General features: G+C 41.2%; 1 protein-coding gene across 5 annotated transcripts in view; it reads right to left on the minus strand.

The window, feature by feature from the left end:
- Positions 1-437: 437 nt before the first annotated feature.
- GOLIM4 (golgi integral membrane protein 4) overlaps positions 438-26,561 on the minus strand; it is a 78,584-nt gene continuing 52,460 nt past the window's right edge. Inside the window, exons 7-16 of one of the 5 annotated variants that reach the window (XM_043873677.1) lie at positions 26,459-26,542; positions 23,200-23,358; positions 19,047-19,376; positions 16,749-16,999; positions 16,213-16,292; positions 14,057-14,166; positions 11,227-11,394; positions 9,954-10,022; positions 2,466-2,546; positions 438-2,159 (exon numbers count right to left, since the gene is read on the minus strand). In XM_043873677.1, the coding sequence (XP_043729612.1) occupies positions 2,010-2,159; positions 2,466-2,546; positions 9,954-10,022; positions 11,227-11,394; positions 14,057-14,166; positions 16,213-16,292; positions 16,749-16,999; positions 19,047-19,376; positions 23,200-23,358; positions 26,459-26,542 (1,482 nt within the window). In that variant the 3' untranslated portion in view covers positions 438-2,009. Of the gene's footprint in view, positions 2,160-2,465; positions 2,547-9,953; positions 10,023-11,226; positions 11,395-14,056; positions 14,167-16,209; positions 16,293-16,748; positions 17,000-19,046; positions 19,377-23,199; positions 23,359-26,458; positions 26,543-26,561 lie in introns of all 5 variants that reach the window. The other 4 variants (XM_043873676.1, XM_043873680.1, XM_043873678.1 and 1 more) reach the window with 4 other exon arrangements.

The raw sequence follows: 26,561 nt of genomic DNA on the forward strand, positions 1-26,561 counted from the left end.
ATCTCATTAATGTAGATCAGCTCTGGCTGATCAGTTCTCTTCCAAACATTGGCTATAACAGCTCTGTAACTTGGTGCTATAAGAGTGGAATGGTTTGTGATTTAAAAGTTTTGTTTGCTTTTCCAGGGAAGATATAATAGTTTTTTGTTTCTTTTGTGTGTGTGCACATGACACCGACTTACATTCTTTTTTTCTCCCCTCCGGGACTAGCTCAAATAAAATAAACATTCTTAGCTCTTTCTTTAGAAAAAAGGGGAGAAAAACTCATGTGCTAATCCAAGCAGAGAAAGAGATAGCAAAATAGGAAGATTGGGAAAAGCACTTTATAATTCATTACTATACACTGTAACTCTTAAAATTTTCCCTTTTATGAAAAAGAACTGAAAAATGTTGTAAGATCAGAAACTAATAAAAAAATCACATACTTTTAGAAGGTCTACCGCTTGCTCCTTTTCATTTTATTGACTATTACCAAGTTTCAATGTGTTTCAAATAATTAAATACTGCAACTGGGACATTAAAAATACAAACTAATTTACCAAAATAATTGTATTCTGAATATTATGTACAATATCATACATTTTACATTACATAAAGGGTTTTTATACATAAAGGTAAGCTTTGATTCATGATTACTGAAAATCCAAAATATATTTGAATAAAGCATTCCTGTGCATACAAACATAACCACTCATCTGGGATAATCAAAAACCATACATGAGTGTGGTTATTAAAAATAAAATTACATTCATACAATAATAGTACAAATTGAAATCAGTTTTAATTTGAAAGTACTATTATAAAACCACACACATATGAATGAATGATATAACCTAATTCTATTTAGTTAAAAATTTTTATACTTGAGACTGAAATATGTCTCTATCCCAAGGGAAATTTCTGATTTTTAATTTTAAGGGATTTGTATAATTCATCATCATTAAACTTGTATCCACGGGTATAACGCAGACCTAATCCCAGCAAACAGAAAAGTCATGAGAGTCAATCATAACACCTTATGTACTTCACCATAGAGTTTTTGAACAATATCCTGATCAGTTGTACAGTTTGGTACTTCTTCATATTCATGCTTGCCATCAGTGATTAAGTGTTGAGGCACAGAGTTTACAGGGAAATATGTATTACTGTCAAGAATTAGATACTAAAACAAGGCTATCACTGGGTGACCACTGAAAAAAAGAAGGGGTGCTCATGTGGAAAATGCCACCCATACACACCAAATTCATTATTAAACAAAGTGTCAGTCCTTTCAAAAGGTTAATATGCTGACGTGTCATACCTTGTTTGAATCCTGAAATAGCTAAGTCCAGAATACTGCCACGTTAAGTTTTAATACTATCTCACTTTTACATTTAATTCAAGAGGAAGACCTGCGATCTTAAGTAAAATAAAACATTTCTCTAACTGATCCAACAATCCTGAAAAACAGTGTCTTTATAACAAAAATGTCTTTCTAACTATATGTCACTGTCTATGAATCTTATCCCAGAGATACATAGACAGGTGAAAATTCTATGAGAACTATACATAAGAACCTTGGAAAGGCACCAATTAGTAAATTGGCCATTCTCCTTAAAATGTGTACAGCATTTTTCAGTATTCCCTATCTTGAAATTCTGCATTTCATCAAAGGCAGACAGCAGAACACTTGGAAACTGGAAGACAGAGACGTGACAAGTTGAAACATATACAAAATCAAGGTCTTTTCCAGTATCACATAATCTGCGAAAAAATGAGATTCAGAGCCTAACATCTGCTATATCATTTTTCTTCTCATTCAGGTCTTGCTTGAATATAAAAAGAAGCTCTAACCTAGGTTATCAAAATATATTCATATAAATGTATGAGCATTTCTAATACAAAAGTTAAAAAAAGTCTAAATTTTTAATTTTTGTAATTAAATATCCTAGAGTTCAGTAGGCAGATTTATTTTTGAGCAGCTTGAAAAGAATCCGACAGCTGAGCTCTGCCTGTGAAATCGGGCATGGCTACATTTCAGCTCTTCGCCGTGACTTCTCAGCGGCAGCAGCCCCATCCTCCTCCTCCTCCTCCTCTTCCTCATAGTGCTCCTCTCGGCCTTTGGGGTGGTTGTCATCTCGAACTTCTTGCTCTTCTCCTTCATTATTTTTCTCATCGGCCTTAAAGTTAAAAGAAAAAAGAGGAAAACTAAGAAACAGGACACAGAGTTAGTGGTATAAATAATTTCCTCTTTGAAAAAAAGAACAAAACAGAAAGAAAACAAGTGAAGAAAATATTCCAATAGGCAAGAGTGCTACTGTCTTTCCTAATCTTCACACTGTCACACAATTTCCTAATTCCTAATGTTACACTCCATGGCACCTTAGATGTACCCACTGCGATCTTTCCAACTATACATAGGTGTCTCCTACTCATGTGCACAAAGGCACACATGTGCAATAGAAATATGCATATCCTACACATACATTTTCATCATTTTCACCATAGGTCTCTTCAGCATTATGCTCCAGTTCCCTTTTTTTCTCCTCAGTCAAATCTTCCTGAACCTAAAACAAACCAGAGACATCAAGTGGACACTTGGATCATTTCAAGACTTGAAGCAACATATTCTGATTTCCAAAAAGTTCATTCAAATCAGTAAAGACAAAATTAAACTAAAAATAAATCTGAAAAGACAAAGATCTGACTTGTCTATTAGCCGTGAATAAATGTGTAACAACTTACTAAAAAAATTAGTGTTATTCAGGATCTGGGACTTTAGTGTGTTGAGTTTCTGATTTGTTTGAATAAGGTTAACACTCCCAAGTATAACACCTGAAGATATTCACCTCATAAAGTTAAAAAACTCCTCTTTCCCAAAAGAGAGAACTGTGAAAGTCTGAAAGTTCTGACAGAATGTTAAGTTCTTGCAAAGACAGGAACCATGTCTTACTCAACTAACTGCCTTCAATACCTAGATGCATGCTTGGCATGCTGCAACTGCTTAATAAATATTGTTGAATAAATGAATCAATGAATGAATCAATGCAAAAAATATCTGCTCTTACAGATATTTACAAGTCACAGAAATCAAGCACCACCACCTACCTAAAGTGTAACAGTGAACAGAGGAAAACCTGTATATATACATTTCTATAATTAAGAATAAACTTTTTTGGCTAAAATATCTAGAACACAGAACATAATCATTTCAGTTTCTTCACAGAATAGTTATTAAGCTACCTCAAATCCCTGCATCTCTTTGTATTCTAACACATTTCTGTTTTAAGTAGTTCTCTTTCATGTATGCTATTACTATTATGTGTCATTGATTCTGATTATCTCAAAATGCAAATCAGAGAAAGAATCCAAATATTTTTGATCATTAAATCTCTAATTAATGACCACATCCATGAAAATAGAGGGTAATATATTTTATAACTTAACTATGACAATGGCATAAGTCTTCTTGAGTAACACAAAATTACCTAATTTGGGAGGAGGGGCAGTATATATGTGTTAAATATCCCAGAAATGGGCAAGAAAAGGAAAGTATACTGGTGTTATAATTAAGGAACAACAAATTAAGGGCTGCATCAAGATGTCTACAGCCCAGGTTCAGCAGAGTGAACTGCAACCCCCCAGACTCACTCTGGAGGGACCCTGGCCTGTGAGGAGTCTACAAAGATGAACCTTCAAAGATGCCAGCCTAAGATGCTGGCCTTCACGAGTCTTGTCTAACCAGCCCATTGTTGGCTGGACTCACAGCCCCTACACCACACTGGCCCCAAAGAAATACATTGTGGGGACAGATATGGAGTATATTTTGTATTTACGTGTCTTGGTAGAGCGAGCTATAAAGAAGACACTTCTGCCTCACCTGTAGGCTGTAGCACTGGCCAATGACATCTCTTCGGCCCTTAGCCACAGAATAACAACACTCTCCAGGACATTATAGTGAAAACAGTGAAGCACTTATTTCAGACTGTACTAAGGTCTCACTAATTGAAAATTGCTAAAGTGTCCCGGTTGATTTCAGTGAAAAGACATGTCTTCTATAGCCTTTATAATGAAAATATATTAGTGAACAGTAAATTCTGTAGTCGGGTTTGGGAGGGAACTGCCTTGAGACTGTGGTACAGTGAAAAGAATAAATCAGGGTTAGCAAATGTTTGCTATAAAGGGCCAGACAGTAAATATCCAGGCTTTCTTGCCCATCAAGTCTCTGTAGCAATTACCCAACTCTAGCGCAGCAGTGGCCTTAGACAACATGTACACAAAAAGGCAAGGCTTTTGTTCCAGTAAGGCTTCACTTATAAAATATACCCAGGCCTGTAGCCTGCCAACCCCCTAACACAGACCATGGAGTCAGACAGAGCTAGATTAAATCCTTGGCTCTGCAATTCTCCAAGCTGTATAAACAATAAGGTCATTTGTTTTTACTATGAAAAATTTCAAGCACACACAAAGACAATAATTCAATAAACTCCTTGATAGCCATCACCAAGGCTCAAAGGTTATCTCAATGTTGCCATGCCTGCATCACCTATCACTTTATTTTCTGATGAATTGTTCTTAAATATTCTAGATATCATGTAATTTCAGCCTTACCCATCTCTAAACACACTGCACTTTTCTTATATAATCATAATGCCATTATCACATCTAATAAATAATTCCATGACATCATCTAATGTCTAGTCCTTCCTTACATTTTCCCAATTGTCTTAAATATGTCTATTTACAGCTGGTTTGCTCTAATCTAAACAAAAGTCACATCCAACACCATTCCACTTCCTTCTTTTTTCTTTAATGCTATATTAAATTATTGTCCAGTAAAATGACCCAGATTCTGAATTTATTTGCTTCTTTGAGGTGTCACTTATTTCTTTAGCCTCCACATTTCTTACAAAAGGAAGTTAGCTTAAAGGCTTGAATGAATTCAGATTCAATTTGTAAAGTAAAGATTTTTCAGAGATGATGCCGCAGACTTCATATCTGGAGGCATATATGTCTATCACATCAGGAGGCACATACTGTCTGCTCTTCTTTTAGTGAAGCTAAGGTTGGTCAGTAAGCACAGACAGCTACAGCCTGAACCCTCCATGGTAAAATCCCCTGACCTCCATTAATCTGGTGATGCCATCCATTGATGACTGCTCCTAAATCAACTGTTTTAATTAGGGGTTACAAAAATGGTGACTTTCCAATTCCATCATTCCTTCCATATTTACTAATTTCTAAAAAGAAAAACTTGCCTGTATCAACTATTTAGTTACTATGCTTTAATGTAATGTGCATGTGTGTGCATGCTCAGTTATGTCCTACTCTTTGTGACCCCACCGACTGGAGCCCATCAGGCTCCACTGTCCATGGAATTTTCCAGGCAACAATACTGGAGTGGGTTGCCATTTCCTTCTACAGATCTTCCCAACCCAGGAATCAAACGCATGTCTCTTGCGTCTCCTGCACTGGCGGGCAGATTCTTTACCATCGAGCTACCTGGGAAGCCCAGTTACTATGCTTGGTATACTTAATTATGATAACTTTTAAAAGCAGACCTGGGTAGGATCTAAGCATGGTTCTAACAATAACAAGCTGTGTGACCTTTGAAAACTTATGTAACCTCTCTGAAGCTCAAATTTCTTATCTGTCAAAGAAAGGGTTAGATAAAAATCAGTGATTTTTAATTTTCTTTGTGTGTGTGTGGTATGGTGGGGGTCAAGGACCGCTTTAAGACTTTGATGAGGAAAAAAAAAAAGACTTTGATGAGAAAGTCTTTAGTAAGCAGGCACATAGATGTACATCATTTTGCATAGAAGTCTTAAGAGGTTCAGACTTCTGTAAACAGTGGATTCCTGAAACATCAGCATTAGATGCGAGCTTGTGGAAAAACTCCAATTCCTAGGTCCCACACAGATAGGAACCGAAACTCCAAAGGTAAGGTCTGATCCACGGATCTGTATGTTTTACATACTTTCCAAGGGGATTCTCACCCACAGCAAAGCCTGAGAACCACTTGAGTGACAAATGTCTCTGGCTAGAGAGAGAAATACTGTTTCATGAGTTCTTTCCTCTCTTGGAACCTACTGTAGAAAATTTAGGTTGTGGATCAACTGACAATATAAACTGAGGTAGAAACCATTGATTTAAATTACTTTTTAATTTAGGTATCATACAAATGAAAATTTTGTAATTTTTCAAATTTATGAATATACCTTTTCTAATATTCTAGTAATATATTCTTTACATTCGGGGGCAAGAGTAATTCAAACTCATCTTAAAGGCATTACTGAAATGGGACAAAATGATACGGAGTTCGTCATTTTAAAATATGCTTAGACTAATAACTGCCAAATGTTACTTTTTTACAATGTGGACACGCCAGTTATGTCTTCTACACTTGATCCTCTTTATTATCCTGCTAAACCAGATGGAAACATTTTGTTAAATATCTCCCTGCACCATTCCTTATTACTCATCCAGTTTAGTTCAGTTCAGTTGATCAGTTGTGTCCGACTCTTTGCGACCCCATGAACCGCAGCACGCCAGGCCTCCCTGTCCATCACCAACTCCCAGAGTCCACCCAAACCCATGTCCATTGAGACGGCGATGCCATCCAACCATCTCATCCTCTGTCGTCCCCTTCTCTTCCTGCCCTCAATCTTTCCCAGCATCAGGGTCTTTTCCAATGAGTCGGCGCTTCACATCAGGTGGCCAAAGTATTGGAGTTTCAACTCCAACATCAAGTCCTTCCAATGAACACCCAGGACTAATCTCCTTTAGGATGGACTGGTTGGATCTCCTTGCATTCCAAAAGACTCTCAAGGGTCTTTTCCAACACCACAGTTCAAAAGCATCAATTCTTCGGTGCTCAGCTTTCTTTATAGTCCAACTCTCACATCCATATATGACCACTGGAAAAACCATAGCCTTGACTAGACGGACCTTTGTTGACAAAGTAACTCAAATTACTCATTACTAAAATCAAATGATTTAGGCATTTTAGAAGAAGTCCCTATGTGATGTGGCAAAGTTTAATAAATAGCCAAAACAAAACAAAACAAAACAGATCTCCTGAATCTGAATGGACTTGGCTAGCTACCCCGTCTCCATATGTATTCATGCCTTTCTCTGATGCATCAAAGATCTTAGGGGGTGAGCCAGGAACTGGAAGAATGCCCTTAAATAACCAAGAAGCCTAAAATCCAAAGAGATGGATGGGACATGATCATGGAAAGACCTTCAATCTGTGATGGACACCCCTGCTTGCCGGCTAATGTTTAATAGCAGAGTTTCTGCCATCTGGACAGCTTCTTGATGTGGTGATTCCCAGGCCGACATGCCACTAAAGGCAGCCAGGAAACCCTGTACCTGTTCTTACGTGAGTGTTCAGATCAATCTGGTTTTAGTCAGATTGGGGAAACAGAGCACTTGGGTTTTTCACAGTAGTCATTTAAGCTCTCCATATTTTTAAACATTTAAATCATTTTAAAGTACACAGAGCACTTTTTGGCAATTCACAGTTTGTCTCATTTGCTCATAAGGAGATTAAAAAAATCTGTAAAGTATGCAACACGCGGATGGCTTTTCATAGGACTGTCTTATCATAGGAATGTCTTTCTAAGGATCCCAAAGCAAAAACAATCAATGCTTGTTAACAGATGTTTTTAGATCCTAGAAGGAAAACACTGTTGCACTAAGATAAGAAAAGGCAGGAAAGCGCAGATTTCCTAACATCACACTTGTTTCGGGTTCTCTACTCTCAAGGTTCAAGTCACAAGTCTGATGGGCTGTGCCTCCAAACACGTACAACCCTGGCAAGATGCGATTCCTCCCTAGAGGTAAATGTGCAGAAGGCAGGCTGATGGTGGGCTGGAAGGGAGGGGAGCCAACGGCGGCAGTGGGCCTTACATCTCAGGGGTCAGCTGGAAGACTCTGAGGCTTAAGGAAGAGAAGAGCGATGCACATTACTCTGCATTTTACAGTTTTGAGTGATCACATACACGGCACTCATAGACAACAGGCTATGTATTCTCACATACAGCATCCCTCTTTGTTTTTCTCATTTTGCTGCACTCTGCTGAGAACTTCGTCTCTACTACTAGGCCTTGACTGGTATACGGAAATTCTCCCTCCTCAAGGGAAGAACTGAGAACAATGGAAAGAAGTGGGAAAATCCAATAACTAAGCACCTAAGAACTGCCAAAAAAATAAAATGCAGCCTGAACAAGGGACGCTTAGCGGGCAGAGGGGAAAGGTACCCAGGGAAGAAGAGAGGCTAGCTGGGCTTCTGCTGAGACCTCACGTGGTAGCCACCCTAAAGGAGAAGGTGTGATGACCTGAGTCTGTCAGGGTCAGAGAATGGGGACAGAGGTGCAGAGCTGGGAGTTCTGGGCTGGGCCCTGGGGGGCCTCTGCCTGTCACCATCCTCCTTCCCTCCCACCTCTCTGCCTTTCTTTTTTATCTTTGATCCCTCTTGGATCCCACATTAACTGATAGAATACAGAAGTAAAAAAAAAAAAAAATTAATCAGTAAATACTGATTAAAATTTTATGTTCACCCTTCTGAATTTTTAAAAAGAAGCCAAGGTGAGCCTCTTCTCTTTTAATCCCTCAAAGATCCCTGGCAGCAGACATAATGAAACAAGTAATATTAGTCTAGACATCCTGTTACAAGAGAGGTCCAGAGGAATATCTTTCTCCCGCCAGATGTCTTCATGAAAGGCTGCTGGGTTCTCTAACACTCTCTTCTGATGACACGGCTCAGGGGTTTGATCAGGATGAACAGCAGGATGAGAAAAAGGGGAGAGACTAAGAGGATCAAGGCAGGTAGACTGCATGTAAAACTACAAGTATCCGTTGCCAATGGCTGCAAAGAACAACGTTCTTCTCTGTTTTCCTGGTATAAACACAAACTTCAGCATCAGCTCTGAAAAGGTGACAAATGCAGCCAGGCGAGGCAGCAGCCCCAGCGGAGGGAGCCCTGCCCGGGAGGCAGCAGCACCGGCCTCTCAGCAGGCTCTCACGTAGGTTCAGGCAGCCCCTTGTCCATCCGCTCCTGCTGCTCCCCGTAGGGCCAGACTCACACATTTGCTAAGGCCTGGTTGAGAAGCACTTCTGAACCAGGGCTTTAATTTGCTGGACCAGGTTCTGGTCTAGAGAGACACCGAGCCCGGGGCCTGGGCCTCATCCGTATCATATTCCGGTGTTCTGAGCTCCAGTGGTCCATACAGTACCAACAGCATTAATCAGTCAGCTACACAACTGTGGCACTACACACTACACGCAACTACACACTACACGCAACTACACACTACACGCAACTACACGCGGGAGATGTTCCATGAAGCTAGTTAACAGTAATGTGTTAGAGGTTTGCAATAAAAAGCAGACTAAAACGAAATGCTAAGAAATTCTACCCAAATGCATTTTAGTCAACTGAGCTCCTTACCTATTTTTCCTTTTCTTCCTTGTTAAAAGTTAAGATACTAAATTCTTAGAAGGGAAGAGGCTAAAAGTGAAAATGTTTTACATGTCTGGAGGGTGTTAAGTGTGTTCTGCCGGATACCATGGGGTGTCGCTATGAGGCAGGGGCAGTGGCCATGTCTACAGAGAAAGTCTCTGGGGTTTGTCTCAAGGGGCAGAGCTTTGTTCTTCTTTCTTGTGAGCGAAAGTGACAGGAGAAAATATTTTTACAAAGATCACATAAACCTAAGTATGCCATTCCTGGAAGGTCAAGGGTCTTCTTAATTCAAAATTTCTAGGGAAAACCAGAGAAGAGAATTCTATCACCCTGTTTTTGTTATCTTCCAAACAAATGTCTCCATGGCTATGGTCCATTTCTCCTCGAAACCATCCTTCCTTACCCAGCCTACGGCTCTCTGAACCTTTCTATGAAAGCCCATTCGGAGAGGTTTTTTCAGGTGAGTGAGACCCCACGCAGTCTGGCCTCCTGCCCTCCCCCTTCCTACCTCCTCTTCCCCTTCCTCCTGGTACTGCTCATCCACATTGTCCTCCTGCTGGTCTGGATTTCCTGCCATCTGTTGAAACAAAAGGAGAGGTTCAGGTTACTGAACACTGGAGATGCATTTTCCAGTCCTTTGGGCCAAAGAACAGGCAGGCCACCATGAACAGTGCATTTCAATGCCTCAGTGGGCAGGAAATGATGACTAGTCACTCCCAACAAGCCCAGGATGTCCATGACCCACTCCTTCTGAGTGCAAGCATTGCATATGAGGTAAACTTCCTGTCCATACAGGTCATGACTAAAACCTTTTGCATAAAACCCGGCATTTGCAGGGCTTCCCTGGTGGCTCAGATGGCCTACAATGCAGGAGACTCAGGTTTGATCCCTGGGTTGAGAAGGTCCCCTGGAGAAGGGATTGGCTACCCACTCCAGAATTCTTGCCTGGAGAATCCCATGGACAGAGGAGCCTGGTGGGCTATGGTCCATGGGGTCGCAAAGGTTCAGACATGACTGAGAGACTAACACTTTCACTTTAGTGAAATCCCCAGGTTAATACAACCCAGCAATCCCACTGCTGGGCATACACACCGAGGAAACCAAAACTGAAAGAGACACATGTACCCCAAATGTTCACTGCAGCACTGTTTGCAATAGCTAGCACATGGAAGCAGCAACCTAGATGTCCACTGGCACACGAATGGAAAAGGAAGTTGTGCTACATATACACAATGGAATATTACTCAGCTATTAAAAAGAACACATTTGAGTCCGTTCTAATGAGGTGGATGAAACTGGAGCCTATTATACAGAGTGAAGTCAGAAAGAAAAATACCAATAAAGTGTATTAATGCATATGTATGGAATTTAGAAAGATGGTAACAACGACCCTATATGTAAAGACAGCAAAAGAGACACAGATGTGTAAAGAACAGACTTTTGGACTCTGTGGGAAAAGGCAAGGGTGGGATGATTTGAGGAAATAGCATTGACACATGTATATTACCATATGTAAAACAGATGATCAGTGCAAGTTTGATGCATGAAGCAGGGCACTCAAAGCCAGTGCTCTGGGACAACCCAGAGGGATGGGGTGGGGAGGGACATGGGCAGGGGGGTTCAGGGTGGGGGGGACACATGTATACCCATGGCTGGTTCGTGTTGATGTTTGGCAAAAACCACCACAATATTGTAAAATAATTAGCCTCCAATTAAAATAAATTAATAATAATAATAAAATCCCCAGGTTAAAACCACCGTCCATCATGGCACCCACTTACCACCAAATGTTCCTCCATTTCTGCATTCTGTTGCTTTTGGTGACTTTGTTTTTGCTCTTCATTTTCATCTGGCAAGTTTTCTTCCCTCACTTGCCCGGCTTCTTCAAATTCATCCTCGCCTTGATTATTAGGGTCATCTGCTGGGTTTATATCCTCTACAGCTGCCCTCTGTAAAATTTTAATGAAAAGCAAGCACCACTTCAAAATCCAGGATCAAGTTTAATTTCATTTGAAAGGCCACAGGCTGATAGAAAATTAAATTGTCCTTTACCAGACTGCTCAGGTCTATCCTTGCCAAGACTCACAGGTACCCATCCTGCTGTCAAAAGATAAAACCTCTGCTTTGTCAGAGACGGATGCATCAGAAAGAAGTTCAAAGAGCACTTCTTTCCTGCAAGTGATTCCAAAACAGTTCTCAAAGCTCCAATGCCATAAGTCATATGAGCATAACTAGATGACAAGAAAAACAGTTGATGAAAGCCAAAGGACCACGCAGGAGAAATAATTAAAATGAGAGATTTAGATAGGCAAATGGTAACTGCTTTCACCAGTACATTGATTTTTATAGTTATTCTTTGCAAACCAGCTGATGTAAGTGAGTGAAAAGCAACTGAAGAGAGAGGAAGACCACACCAGCAGGGACCCAAGAAGAGGGCCTGTGAGGAGACAAGAGGAGGCTAATTCAAGAGCAGGCCATCACATGCTAGTGTGGATCACATTTCTTTATAAGGAACACCAATGTGAAACCGAGAGATGCTGCACTGTTAAGAGACAAAATAAGAGGGACTGGGCTTAACCCAACTTCTAGTGATATAAATATTTTGAAAATACCTCCCCCAACCCATCCTACCTCTCAAGTAGTTCTCGGTTACTGTGTTCAACGAATGCCCTTCACATTATCAACGTTAGAGTTATCTGGATGTCCCACTCATGATTGCAAAGCACCTTTCAAAATAATACACACCCTCATAAAGATTCAGATTTTTAGAGTGTGAGCTGGGCAGAAATGGTGATGCTTGGAGGAGCTTCCCTGATCACACTGGGGGCATCAACAGGACACTTCACTGAAGCAGCAAATGCTTCCCAGAGACAGGGAAATCTGAGTGAGATTTAGTCTCCAGACCACAAAATTCTACTTCAATTCACTTCAGAGCCTTGAACACGTTCAAGAATTCACTGCAGTCTCAGCTGATGTATTATCTCCACCTCCCTGGCTATACACTTCATTCAAGAACAAAATGACACTTTTCTTGGGGATATAGAGAGTGACAAATCATAACCTTCACACTAAACTCCAGTTACTCCACAATCTTGTCATATGGATTTCCTTTTGTGTGTTATCAATAAACTGTGTAGAAACAAAGGGGAAATGTAACGCGTTTTCTTCAGGGAAAGAAGTACTGAATGTCCTCTGCAAAAGTTTATAAAAATATACAGATTAGCTCTAACTCTAACCAAGTAATAAAAAAGGTTTAATAGGCACAGAAGTTAGATATTAAAAAAAAAAGGAAGATTCATTAAACCTCAGTGAAGCTGGACAAAAATATTTCCAATTTAAAAAGAAATAAAATAGGTGAGACAGAGAGACAAGCAGGCTAATAATTTCTAATTAAGGGAAGGCATGGTAGAAAGGCCAACATTTCCCTATGTGTTATCTAGAGCAAATCAACTGACAAAAGGAGAGTGAAGGATTATGCAGTCAGGTAACCACCGAGACAGACAGCATTTCCCAAACGTCAGGAACTGGAATACCCACCCTTGCCCTGTGCCGTCCATTGCTCTCAGGCTCTTGCATACTCGCTTTCCTGCTCTCTCATGGACACTCTCCTACTCCTACACACCCTCTGGCTTTCTCATATTCTCCTATTATCTACAGCTCTTGTTCTTTCCTGACAATATTTCAGGCTAGGGTTCCCTGGAGCATCCTTTGAGAACTGCTGATTGAGGAGCTGGTGGGTAGATATATCCTGCCACCTCTCCATGCAAGTTACAGGGGAAAGCTGTTTCCATCGAGGTTGCTTCAAGCAGCTGAGGAAGACTTTGGCAGCGTTTATCAAGGAAGAATATTAATCCTCCTCCTCTCAGTCCACTGGACCAACATAAACAGGGCCCAGAGGACAGCAGACTGCATTCTATAAATGTGGTGGTTGATTTGCTAGCAAAAGATGACAGGAGAGCTACAGTAAGTTGTCAAAATCATCTATGCATAAGTGCAAGGACACACTTAAAGGCAAGGCCAGGTCCCAGACCCTCTAACTGAACTGGGAGTCTTGGTCCTTTCTTGGGTAAATAAAAAGAACAGTTTTGGTTATTATATCTCTACCTGTTAATACTCTAATTTTTCTATGGCATTATGGCATCTGGGAAATGTTTTTCATCTCTCAAACCTCACACTCTTAGCTGTGTGTTTACCAAGACAGTCACTGGACTGCTGAGAGATGACACGGTCTCAGGACACACGTTCTCACCCGAGCAGACTGCTCAACGTGCTCCGTGGCGGTTGACCTCCTTTCTCTGGTTCTCTAACCGCCACATTTGCTTTGTTGTGTTTTCTTTTCCATTTTTCAGAATTACTACATACTGCTGTGCCTCTTTTTCGCTCTTCTATTTTAATTTTACTAAAGTCCCCAGAGGGCGACTCCCTGGATGTTTTCCCTGAGCAACCTTTAACCCATTCTCATCACACAAACACCCCATGGTTGACAGTCACCAGTTACCATATAATTATGGAAGCCACCTGGAGCTGGAGCCACAGTGTCAGGTAAACCTTTATGTTTCCTTCCTGTCTTGTGAGTTCCCAAGAGGCACGACCGGACGAGAGGCCACTTACATCTCCCTCGGACTCTGGGTCAGCCTCGTGGGGCGCTTGTTCTTGCAGCTCGTGTCCATTCTCTGGGTCTTCTTCCGCCTCGTCTTGGTGCTGGTTGTCTCTCTCATAGGCTAGCAAATCAAAGGAACCCATATCAGCTCCGATGAACCAGACAGGATTCTTCCCTTTCAAAGCAAAGCCAAGCCACTGGTGGGCTTTCCTACAGACCACATCACTCACTCTCCCCTCCCTCTAGGTTAGCTCAACATAAGGTACATGTCTCAGCTTTTCTGGAAGTTATATCTTTTTCCCAGTCCTTGTATCTACAGAGACAATGTGGATAACTGATATATTCTAACTCTCTAAAACAAATGTTTACAACAGAAGCTGCATTTTTCCCTATTATGCCAAAAAACAACGATAGAAACTTTCTCCATAAAATAAACCCCAATCAATTGAAAATCACTAAAATTACTGACAAAATTTCGGTAATGTCAGAGAAAACAGCAAGGTACCAAAAAAAGAAATGGATGCTACTTCAGGAAATGAAAGAAATGGTAACCCCACTTGTGAAGCTCAAAAACAAATTCAGCCGTCCTGTGTTCTCTGAGGTGGTAGTGATGATGATACCACAAACACCACATATTTATACTCACACAGTTACTTGTTACTTTTCATAAAAAATATTTCAATATACAGAATTTAGACAAGAACACACACACAGATATCAGAGGAAAGGTTAAATATATGGAGAGTATTTAGCCTGCAGAAAATAAAGATACAGGTAACTTAACATCCTGTTTCAAGTGCACCAAGGGATCCATTAAATAAAAGGGAGAACAAATGGTTCTCTAGTCTTCCTGATAATGGAACAGAAAAGCTTCAAGTGTTGCATGGGGGCACATAAGGAAAATAATTTCTTGACTATCAGAGCTATAAAATACCAGAATAGGCTATAGCGGGAGTTCAGTAATCACCTTCCATGAGATTCTTTAGGAAAGGATACACAGCTAAGTGCTAGCGTTGCCAGAGAGATGGTTATTCTCTAGTTCTGTTATCACAGTAAGTAGTATTTGTTCAGTGACATGGAGATGTGTACCACAAATGAAAGCTACTAATGACTTAATTTGAAAAACTTTCAAGGCAATAATCTATATGTCTCCAAGGTAAGAAGAAAATGTAGAGGTTTCCCAAAGCCTAATATTCCTATGACAACGTATAAGTATTAACATACAAGAAGTTTAGGGGCTTCCCAGGTGACGCAGGTAAACAATCTGCTCGCCAATGCAGGAGACACAGAAGATGCGAGTTTGATCCCTGTGTTGGGAAGATCCCCTGGAGCAGGAAATGACAACCCACTCCAGTAGTCTTGCCTGGAGAATCCCATGGACAGAGGAGCCTGGCAGGCTACACTTCATGGAGTTGCAAAGAGTCAGACACGACTGAGCATGCAAGCACGCCTTCCGTATAAGAAGAGTAAACCACTATTTCCTCTCTACTTTAGAATGTTAGAAAGCAAACAGATGAGCTTGGGTGATTTCGGCCATCAACGTGAACTTTTGGGGAGGATAAAGGAAAACCTATCAATGAGAACAAAAGACACACGGTGCACAGATCTCTGTACGTATAGGGACCCTCCACTTTCTGAAAGCTTGTTTTAGGCCACTTCGCTTTTATGAAAGATCTACATTAGTACCTGTTTTGGCTAACTGAAAGAAATTGGAAGAGGATTTTCAATTTTATGAAAACAGGTGAAAGCGAAAATAGCCATTTAGTGTTTCATTTGTAGAGAGGGAAAGCAGGTATGGAGGCGGCACCCACCTGAGCAGAGAAGCAAGAATGGCACCACCCCCCTCCTTTCCCGGGACCTACATTCAGCATCTCAACATCACACTACAGGGCTCTGAATGTGCCGGTGAGCATCTGTGCTTTGTCTCAATTCATTTTGTGTATCTATTGGCCATGTTATTTTGTGCTTTATCTCAATTTATTTTGTGTTTCCTATGGTAATTGTTTCTTCAATCTATACCATTTCAGCTTACAAATGGTTTCAAAGGAGCACTCTTCTTTCAGAGGTCAGGAGGAACCTGTACACAGGTATGCATATGTCTCTGAGTTGACATTATATATTACCAAGCAGTTTTATTAAAACATTCATCATCTAAGAAGCTCACCACCTCCTTCCTCTTCCTGGATGCCCTGGTCCTCTGCTCCCTGAACGATATCATTATCCACAGCATCGTAAGGAGCTTGCTGCCTGCAAGGAAACAAACAGTCATCAACTCTGGGACACAACTTAAGTAGCACAGTTTGACCTAAGTCATTTATCTTTAAAGAGAGCTATCAATGAATTTTTCAACATTCTTTTAAAAGCCATAAATATATTTCTTAAACTTATCCAATTAGGTTTAATAAAGATTCCAGGTACACTTTCAAAAGATACTGTATAAAAGATAAAATGCTTTTCAAAAACTACAATGAAGTCAACACAAAACCTGATAGGTTACTTTGAGATTAAACTGTTACTTTTAGGCAGAAAAAAAAATATTGATTATTTTGGAAGTTAAATATTTGGAATTTGATTTTCAGTTCTGCCTTAGCTCCCATGAGCAACAGGAGCCCCTCAAGTTCACAGGGAAGGGATGTGTGGAGCTGTCTTTAATCTGCCTGTGGACACTGGAAGCCGAGCCGCCCAGGTCGGTCAGAAGGCTACCGTGGCTGCTCGGGGCGCTGCAGCCGGCCCTCCTGGGGCCCAGCCTGCCGCTGTCGGGCCGTCTCCCTGGCGAGGAGCTGCTGCTGGTGCTGCCGCAGCAGGTGTCCCTGCAGCCGCTGCTGGTGCACGGCCGCCTGCTCCTCCCTCAGCCGCTGGGCCTCCTCCGCCCGCTGCGCCGCCAGCCTCTGCTGTTCCAGCTGCTCCTCGTATGGCGACTGGAGTCTGGTAACCGGCTTGGCTGAAGGATGCACCTGGGGAACAGTGAGCAAGAGCAGTCGGGTCCCCTGGGTCTGCCCTTCACCCGTTTCTCGGGCAGAAGGCAGGGCCGGTTTATTAATACCTCTCTGTCAGGTCAACTGTCTTGTACGTTAGGTCCAACACCACCCGCTGCCGGACTCCACTGCTATCTCCCTACTCTCTCTGAATCACCCTTGGCTTCTTTTAGCAAGAAGAAGCGTGGCTTCTTTTGACCATCCCCCGTTGTTGGCATTAATGCACATTTTTAATGTGCTTCCTCTCAAATGGAAAAGGACACAACAGAAGAAATGTTTCAGCTTTAATTAAATGTATGCTCAAAAGACTCTGGTATAAGTGGGCACTTAATAACCTCAGACTAATTGGGGCAATGTGTGAGCTGAAGTTGAGGCTAAGGCTTTTCCATGAAGAGCTGAAGACTTTGGGAAGCTAATTAACTCTAGCAATGCATACACCAATCTCAGGCTAAGCAGAGCCAAAAAAGGTAAAATTTCAGGTTAGGGTGGAGAGGCAGAATCAGTTTTCTTCAAAGAAATAAAAAATGGATGAGAAGAGAGGATTTTCACATTAAAGGAAAATCTGATCCAGGAATTCTTAAACTCTGCTTCCATTAAGCAATCTACCACTCTCTCCTCCATCCCCCAACTAACACAAGCACATACAATTCTCACCAAAGGAAAGAGGGTGCATGGTTGAGGAAATTAAACCTAGTGGGGAATTATCTTGGAGGAAAGCTTATGGACGCAAGACTGGAAGAGGCTTCTTCACCATAAGTGTGCAACAGTCTAAGAGTAAACCTACAGGCTCAGCCAAGGCTCACACCTGCTCAGCCAAGCCTCTAGCAGCTTGAAGTCTTGAAAAAAGTTTGAGAGCAAATGGAGCTTCAGAGCTGTAAATAAAAGATGACCAGCATCCATGTAGGAGCCAGGGAGCCTGTTGTCGGGTATTACTTGAGAGGCTGTGTAAGAAAAATACCTGGTTGCTTCAGTGCTGCTCTCAGTTCTCTTAAAGTATCATTTATAATAATAATGGGTGTTTTCATGAGTCTTACTCATCTGAGAGCGGTGTGCTCAGAGGAGTGAGAGGGGTGTGGAGTGAGGGGGTGTGGTGTGAGAGGGCCATGCTCATATGAAGAGGGGAATGCTCAGCTTGAGCAGACACTGGTTAAGCACACTCACCCAGTGGCACATCCTTAAGTAATAAGGTCAGCTTTTGATGACTTACTAACCACCCTGAATTTGAATGTATGAAAGCCAAGATAGGATTTAACAGTAAGCGAACAGGGAGACAAGTACCCTTGATCACAGAAAATGAGTCACTCTTGGCATCACGATGCCCACAGGCCTTGAGCACAGGCTGAGAAAGCGCAGGATGAGGTGACCATCTAGTTTCCTTGTCTGTTAAAGGGATGTGCCCAAGTCTCCCTTACTGTGCACTCTTTTCTGTTCCCTTCTTTAAAATTTTTAATTGGTGGAAAACTGCTTTACGATGTTTGGATTTCTGCTGCACAACAACATGAATCAGTTATAAGTATACACACATCCCCCCTGCTGAGCCTCCCTCCTACCCCGCCCTACTGTGCACTCTTGACAAATAAACACCTACAGCACCTTCTCTTTTCCCCAGTCATCTTTCTGGGGTAAGGGACCTATGCTACTAACGTCACAACAGAACATTTAAACAAGTACATGGAAGATTTAGTGAAATCACCCCCATTTTATTTTAGAGATTGTTACACATGGGCTTTTTCCTTGATACAGTTGACCCTTGAACAGTGCAGGGGTTAGGGGCATGGCCCCTCAGCACAGTGAGAATCTTCACGTAACTTTTAGTCAGCCCTCTGTATGTGGGGATCCTCCACAGCCTCCCTTGTGGGGGCCCTTCTGTCTCAGTTTCCCACGTGCAGATTCAACCAATCACGGATTTTCCAGTGTTTACTAGAAAAATCCTTACAGAAGTGGTCCTGCGAGGTTCATGCATCAACGCTATGTAGAGACAAAGCCACAGCCCCTGCCCCAGCCGACCGGTTGGGTAACCTCATACCTCAGCGTGAACCTCCCCTGCCGCAAGTCTGGCTTCCTTTCGTTCGCGCTGCTCCGTCCACTCCCGATCCTGCTCCTCGGGTGAGGGGTCGTGCTCCTCCTCGAGGTGCTCAGGCCGCCCGACCTGCTCCATGGCCTCCTCCTCCAGGGCCCGCCTGTGCTCCTCCTCCGCCTGTCGCTCCTCCGGCTCCCTGGGTCCCGCTTCCTGCTGCGTCAGCTCCACAGGAGCCTGAAATTCTGCCTCCTTCTGGGTGGAAGGGTAAGGCTTTGTTTCCTCTGTTCTTCCAGGGGCTGCTTCATGCTTCTGCCACACTTCACTATTTCGAGACACCTAGGTCAAGCACATCACTGGAAATGACACTCTTCTAGTTTGAAAGTAGTGACAGAATTTCTTTATTACCACGTCTACAGGGTTACAATATAAGCAAAATCCTGGAGTCTAGAAATATAGAGTCCTGCCTGAAAAGTATGGCTGCAATGGAGTCACTTAACTCTTCTCACTGTGTAATCTCACCTACAAAATAGAGATAACATAAGCAAAATTTCATCATGGGAAGCATACCGTAAGTAACCTAAAAGTAAAGCCTGTACATGATCACATCTGAACAGACTCTGCCCTCAAAAGCAGTCTAACTCCTGTTCTCTCAGAATAAAAAGGGAAAACCCTCATACTTCAAGTGACTGAATACTTATGTAATTTTCTTCTATGTAAATTTTGTCTTCAATAACTATTTGAAAAGAAAAGGATAAGATCAAATTGAGGATGAGTTAGGTTTGTTTTTTGTTACCTACTATAAAAAAGAATGCCATTACTAATGGACATCCATGTTAGCTAAAATAGTATCCATTAAGTCGGGTACAATAAAACATTTTTAATGTATTAAAAGTAATACTTCTTTGTACACCAGAGAACTTCTGTGAATATTTTATATTATTAATACAGAAAACTCTGAAGAAAAAAAAATAGATGTCTTTTTTACAGAGAACTCCTCTTCTTAAATTGGTGTACTTAAATCAGTTTTCTCTGGAAGTGTCAGAGATTTCTATATGGTCTTCATTACTTAGAAAAAAGGGGCAAAAGAAAGTAAATACAATATCAATAGGAAAATGTGTCACTGCTCTTTCTCCTGCCAGCCTTCTTTATCAGAAAAAATACTTTGTTTGGTCAGACTGTCCCATACTTGAAATGTGAAGCTTTCATCTTAGATTAGCAGAAACATAACTGAGAAACTGGACTGTATAAATAAATAAACCAAGGGAAAATGTATTTTCTCAGACACTTGAGGACAGCTTTTGGAGGTACACATTTTACCAAGTCCTCGCATAGCTGGCAAGTGTGAACTGATACTGCCCTGGCTTTATAGTCAGGCTAGCAAAGTAATGCTCAAAACTCTCCAAGCCAGGCTTCAACAGTACATGAACTGTGAACTTCCAGATGTTCAAGCTGGTTTTAGAAAAGGCAGAAGAACCAGAGATCAAACTGCCAACATCCGTTGGATCATCGAAAAAGCAAGTGAGTTCCAGAAAAACATCTACTTCTGTTTTATTGACTATGCCAAAGCCTTTGACTGTGTGGATCACAACAAACTGTGGAAAATTCTTAAAGAGATGGGTATACCAGACCACCTGACCTGCCTCCTGAGAAATCTGTATGCAGGTCAAGAAGCAACAGTTAGAACTGGACAAGAAACAACAGACTGGTTCCAAATCGGGAAAGGACTACGCCAAGGCTGTATACTGTCACCCTGCTTATTTAATTTATATGCAGAGTACATCATGAGAAATGCTGGATTGGATGAAGCACAAGCTGGAATCAAGACTGCTGGGAGAAATATCAATAACCTCAGATGTGCAGATGACACTACACTTATGGCAGAAAGCGAAGAACTACAGAGCCTCTTGATGAAAGTGAAAGAGGACAGTGAAAAAGTTGGCTTAAAACTCAACATTCAGAAAACCAAGACCATGGGATCCGGTCCCATCACTTCATGGCAAACAGACGGGGAAACAATGGGAACAGTGACAGAGGTGATTTTTGGGGGGTTTCAAAAATCATTGCAGATGGTGACTGAAGCCATGAAATTAAAAGACGCTTGCTCCTTGGAAGAAAAGTTATGACCAACCTAGACAGCATATTAAAAAGCAGAGACATTACTTTGCCAATAAAGGTCCATCTAGTCAAAGCTATGATTTTTCCAGTAGTCATGTATGGATGTGAGAGTTGGACTATAAAGAAAGCTGAGTGCCAAAGAATTGATGCTTTTGAACTATGGTGTTGGAGAAGACTCTTAAGAGTCCCTTGGACAGCAAGGAGATCCAACCAGTCCATCCTAAAGGAAATCAGTCCTTAATATTCATTGGAAGGATGATGCTGAAGTTGAAACTCCAATATTTTGGCCACCTGATGTGAAGAACTAACTCACTGGAAAAGACCCTGATGCTGGAAAAGACTGAAGGTGGGAGAAGAAGGGGACAACAGAGGATGAGATGGTTGGATGGCATCACCAGCTCAATGGACAAGAGTTTGAGTAAGCTCTGGTAGTTGGTGATGGACAGGGAAGACTGGCATGCTGCAGTCCATGGGGTCGCAAAGGGTTGGACACGACTGAGCGACTGAACTGAACTGGCTTTATAGTGGTAAAGAACCTGCCTGCCAATGCAGGAGAATCAAGAGATACAGGTTCGATCCCTGGGTTGGGAAGATCTCCCGGGGAAGGAAATGGCAACCCACTCCAGTATTCTTGCCTGGAGAATCCCATGGGCAGAGGAGCCTGGCAAGGTACAGTCCATGGGGTTGCAAAGGGTCAGACATGACTGAGGCAACTTAGGAAGCACGCTGGCTGGCTTTATAGGAAATATTTCTCTGAAGGACTCTAAGTACTTTGAAACACCTGTCATTTACCTCCACAACATCCCTGTGAGAAAGGTTAGGGCAAATAATTATTACCTCTGTTTCACAGATAGAAAAACTAAAATGTCAGAGTCATTAAAAGATTAATCCAGTTGAACTTGGACAGAGAGTAGAACCAGTTCCCACACCAGGGCGCTGACTGTGTTTTCTGAAGTTCAGAGCAACATAAGACCCAGACAAAGAACAAGTATCCAGGACACAGAACCTGTCTGTGAAGGAATGCTTTGCTCAGATTGAAGATTCAAGTGAAGTTCACTTATACCAACTTAATTATTCCCATAAGATGGTAAGAAGATGAGTTGGAGAAAGTCTTCTCAAACATTCATTGTTTAAAGTGTCTTTGTCAGGGGAAAGATCTGATTACAAAAACAACTTGGTAAGAATTAATCATATGGGTGACATCATTTGGGATGCTCCACTTGGGAGATATTCTTAAACAACAAGACTTAATTTTATAAAGAACGGGAATACAAAAGAGTGGATTCTGTGACTAGCACTTACTCTCTTGCAGTTTCATGAAGGTCTTAAAATGCAAACTTTGACGTATGCTGTATGGCCTAGTACAGTATCAAGTTCAAATATATTATCAGCTTTAGTACTTGAGTGGGCTGATTATCATATAGTATCCTCACAATCATTTAACCTTCTTACTCTACACTAACCCCCCCAAAAGAAACCTTAAAATACTCAGACATGATAGCTCTTTTCAACCAAATAGACCCATATGAAGAAAGATAAAACTAGTTTAGAGTTTGTCGGAAAACAAGACAGCAGTTCTCAAAGTGTACCTCACCAGACCAGCTGAAACTGAAATGCAGATCCTCAGGCTTCATCCCAAGTTAGCTGAACTGTAACCTGTAGGCTTGTTGTTGCTCAGTCAGGTCTGACTCTGTGACCCCATGGACTGTAGCCCACAGGCTCCTCTGTCCATGGGATTCTCCAGGCCAGAATACTGTAGTGGGTTGCCATTTCCTCTTCCAGGAGATCTTCTCAACCCAGGGATTGGACCCGAGTCTCCTGCTTTGGCAGGTGGATTCTTTACCGCTGAGCCACCTGGGAAGCCCAACCGGTGGGCTGAAAACAGCTCTTCCTGTTTTAACAGCCCTAATGGGGAACTCTTGATAAGTGCTAAAATTTGAGAATCAGTGTTCTGCAGGAAGAGCTGACCCTATTTAGAGCAGGTCACCCGAGAACAGCTTGACAGGGAAAATGACTCGACCACAGACCAGTTCCCAACTCTTACCTCCCGAGGCTCTCCAGGTGACTTGCCCCTTGCTGTGAGGTCACCCTGTGGAGGACGTGCCGCCTGGGTCATATTTTGCTGTTCTGTTTGTTCTGGTTTTCGAAAGCTTGGAATCCTATTGAGTGTATCTTTCAGTTGTTTATATTCGGCAACTTGAGTCTGCATTGCAAATTGCACAATTGGATGCAAATTGCACAATTTGAGGAGGGAAAGGGATATCATTCATAGATGGTTCAGTGGAGGACTAGACAAAAATATACCTAAATGCGAGAGAGGAAAAATATGCAGACTGTTTCCATGCATTAGCTATACTTACTTGGACATGCTCAACCATTTTTAATCACATGCAAATTAGAATTAGAGTTAAAGGGAACAGAGAAAAAAATATCTAAGACAGATGTTAGTTTCCCATGCTACATTAAACTAAGTCAGAATTTTTATAAATAACTCTCTAGTATAAATATCATTATTAAAAGACAGCTATGCAATCAGTTTTATGACATTAAAATCTATTTTAAAATTCCACATTTAAATAAATTAAGTGCAGATATCTTTTACTAGTATGGTCTGAGTAACACCTTTCAGCAGAAAGAACCATATGCTTCAAATAAGTAACTGATCATATATGTAAAATCACTCAGGCCACCCTCTTTCCCAGTCAATCTGTGGTCACATAAGGTCCCTTCCTCTCCAAAAAGCTCCCTGTATTGTGCTCTGCAGTTTTGGAAAACAGTAGCATAGGCATGAAAGGAGGCTGAGTTTTTATTCTTATTCTTCGATTCTGAATATTCTTTTCTTCTAAAATGACAAAGGCACTATTGCAGGTATAGGACGAGAATATAGTCATTTGTGTGTTATCTGTGTGTATATGTGGTAGGGTGTGTGTGTGTGTGATACTTTAAATACCAGAAGCTATAAAGATGGAAAAAATAAATATGTTAAGAAAACCACTAGACTGCTTACACTTAGCTTATCATATGCACCAGCACTGTTATCCTAAAACAGAAGTGCTATATGTGTAAACACACATTTACATAAGCACATACAAAGAACCCAGAAATCTCTTCCGAACTAGCTTCCCAGGCAGGGCGCCCCCCTCACTGTGCCCAGCAGAGCAGAGAGAGGAGGCTGGTGCGTCTTGCTCCCTTGGCCCCAGTTGTGCACCTGCATAATATTCTCCCACCCGCTTCCTGTCTTTTTCTAATTCACACAGAGAAGTCTGCCTGCTGAATCTGTCTCAGGGGCGTGCTTCTTTATCATTTGTACAAACGTGTGCCATATGGCTAACAGTGGCCCTTACCCAGAAACCTATCGAAACATTTGCAAACCAGCTTTGGAGGTTAAAGGGAAAAAAAATGACATCTACACAGTGATGCTTTTAATAAGACAAATATTCTACCCTTTCTTCTTTCTCCTCCTCCTACATATATAACCTTCGAAGGAAGAAATACTATGGTCCTCAAATATGAGCATGCATGAATAATCATGTTAAATTATGGAATGACCATGTTAAAAATGCAGGCTCCTGGATGCCCACCCTAGAAATCAGTATTCAGTAGGTGTGGGGCAAGGCCCACGTAACTGTAATAGGGGGAATCTCCACAAATCCCAGCTTCAAGGTGGTTCTGGGCACTGATATTGGGCCAGCTTCTCTACTCCTTTTGACCTTATTTTATTTAGTTACAAAAAATATACAGTTATTATATAACTCAGTAGGTTGTGAATATTAAATAAAATTCTGTATATAAAGTTATTATGATAATCCCTGACAAATTCTAAGCTCTCAAATTCCACTCAGTTCCTGCTGTCTCCCCCCTTAATTACATTTAAAAATCAGATTGGCAAGACAGAATCTCATAAGATGATTTACATGAAAAACATATACGCCTGAAATAGCAGTTGTTTTCTAAGCAGATCTGGGGAAAGTTTCAACTGGGGAGTAAAAGAACAGGAGAAACTTGACGACCTCATCCAAAAGAACCAAAAAGATATTCAAAGAAATAAAAAAATACATGTATATTAAATTTAAAAATTTGTTTTCTATTACAAAATCTTGCAAGTAATATTCCCCAGTGAGCTTACAACAGAATTTGGTTTTGGTCATTAAGTGAAGTACTTTACTCACATTTTTCTGAATTTTCAAGTCACGGCTTAATTTAATATTTATGGTTATTATAGTACCTAGAGTATTCAAATTGGTCTGTCATATTTTTTAGTTTGAAAAGTAGCCTCATGTAACAAAGCTTGGCAGAAATTTTATAAAGAAGATTTTGAATGTAATAATACCCTCTAAAGCCAATTTAATTGATAAACATGTAAAAAATTACCATACAGCTACAGTTTTGTAGGGGGATAATCAATGACTGCCTTGAAAAGGGGTCCCACAGACCCAGATGTTACAGTCTCTGAAACAGATCAGGGCCTGGCATATAATTCTTTTAAAAATTTTATAAAGACAAAAAATAATGCACAGTCTCCTGGTAAGAACAAATAGTTGGTTTTCCTTTGCTCTTTTCTTTTAATTCTTCTAAGAGAAGAGAAGTGAAGACGTGATTCAGAATATACAGTGACTAAACTAGCCACTCCTATCTGCTTCAGTGATAAAGCTGTAAAACAGTCAGTGTGACATTACTTCACTAAGCTCTCTAACACCTGCATTTGTTCATTTAATACATTATCTATGGAGGGCCTGCTTTGTGCCAGGACTGTTGTAGGCTTTGAACAAATGAAACTTACAACTCTGTTTTCCTTCTCTATTTACCTGAGATTTCTTATTTCCTGTAATTTGACCTAACAACACATAAGCCTAGGCCCAAAAGGAGTGTACGCAGGCATAAAGCTGGGAGCAACGGAAGGAGGAGTAAAATATAGTTCATAATAATTTATTTAGGTAATTAGCATATAAAATCCTTTAGATAGTATAGCAAGTCTACATAGATCTATATCGTGGCAAAAAAACCATAAATGTGGGATGAATTCTCTGACTTAGACAAGTATTGGACTGCTGCATGTAGGAGTTGGTGGAGGGTAGAAAAAGTTCTATGAACCACACTCCCACTGCAGGGGGAAAAAAAGAAAAGATCAAAGCTTTACTTAATATTCTCTTGATCGAGCTTTGAAAGCATGCATGATCTTCAGGATCAGGAAAGCTCTGTCCTAAGGAGCTCAGTGAAGACTGGCCTTTAAGAGACTGCATGCACAGAGGAATCAGAAATGTTAGGCAGACTTAGGAACCCAGAGCGGCTGCTACCCTCCTAACCTGTGCGGCAGCTAGTGCACTCTTGTGGTCTTCCAGAGTCACTACAAGTTGCTCATGCTCGGAGAGTAAATTCTTATGCTGTTGCTACACAAAAAAGAAGTTT

Source organism: Cervus elaphus, chromosome 19, assembly GCF_910594005.1.
Source record: "Cervus elaphus chromosome 19, mCerEla1.1, whole genome shotgun sequence".
NCBI classification, from domain to species: Eukaryota; Metazoa; Chordata; class Mammalia; order Artiodactyla; family Cervidae; genus Cervus; species Cervus elaphus.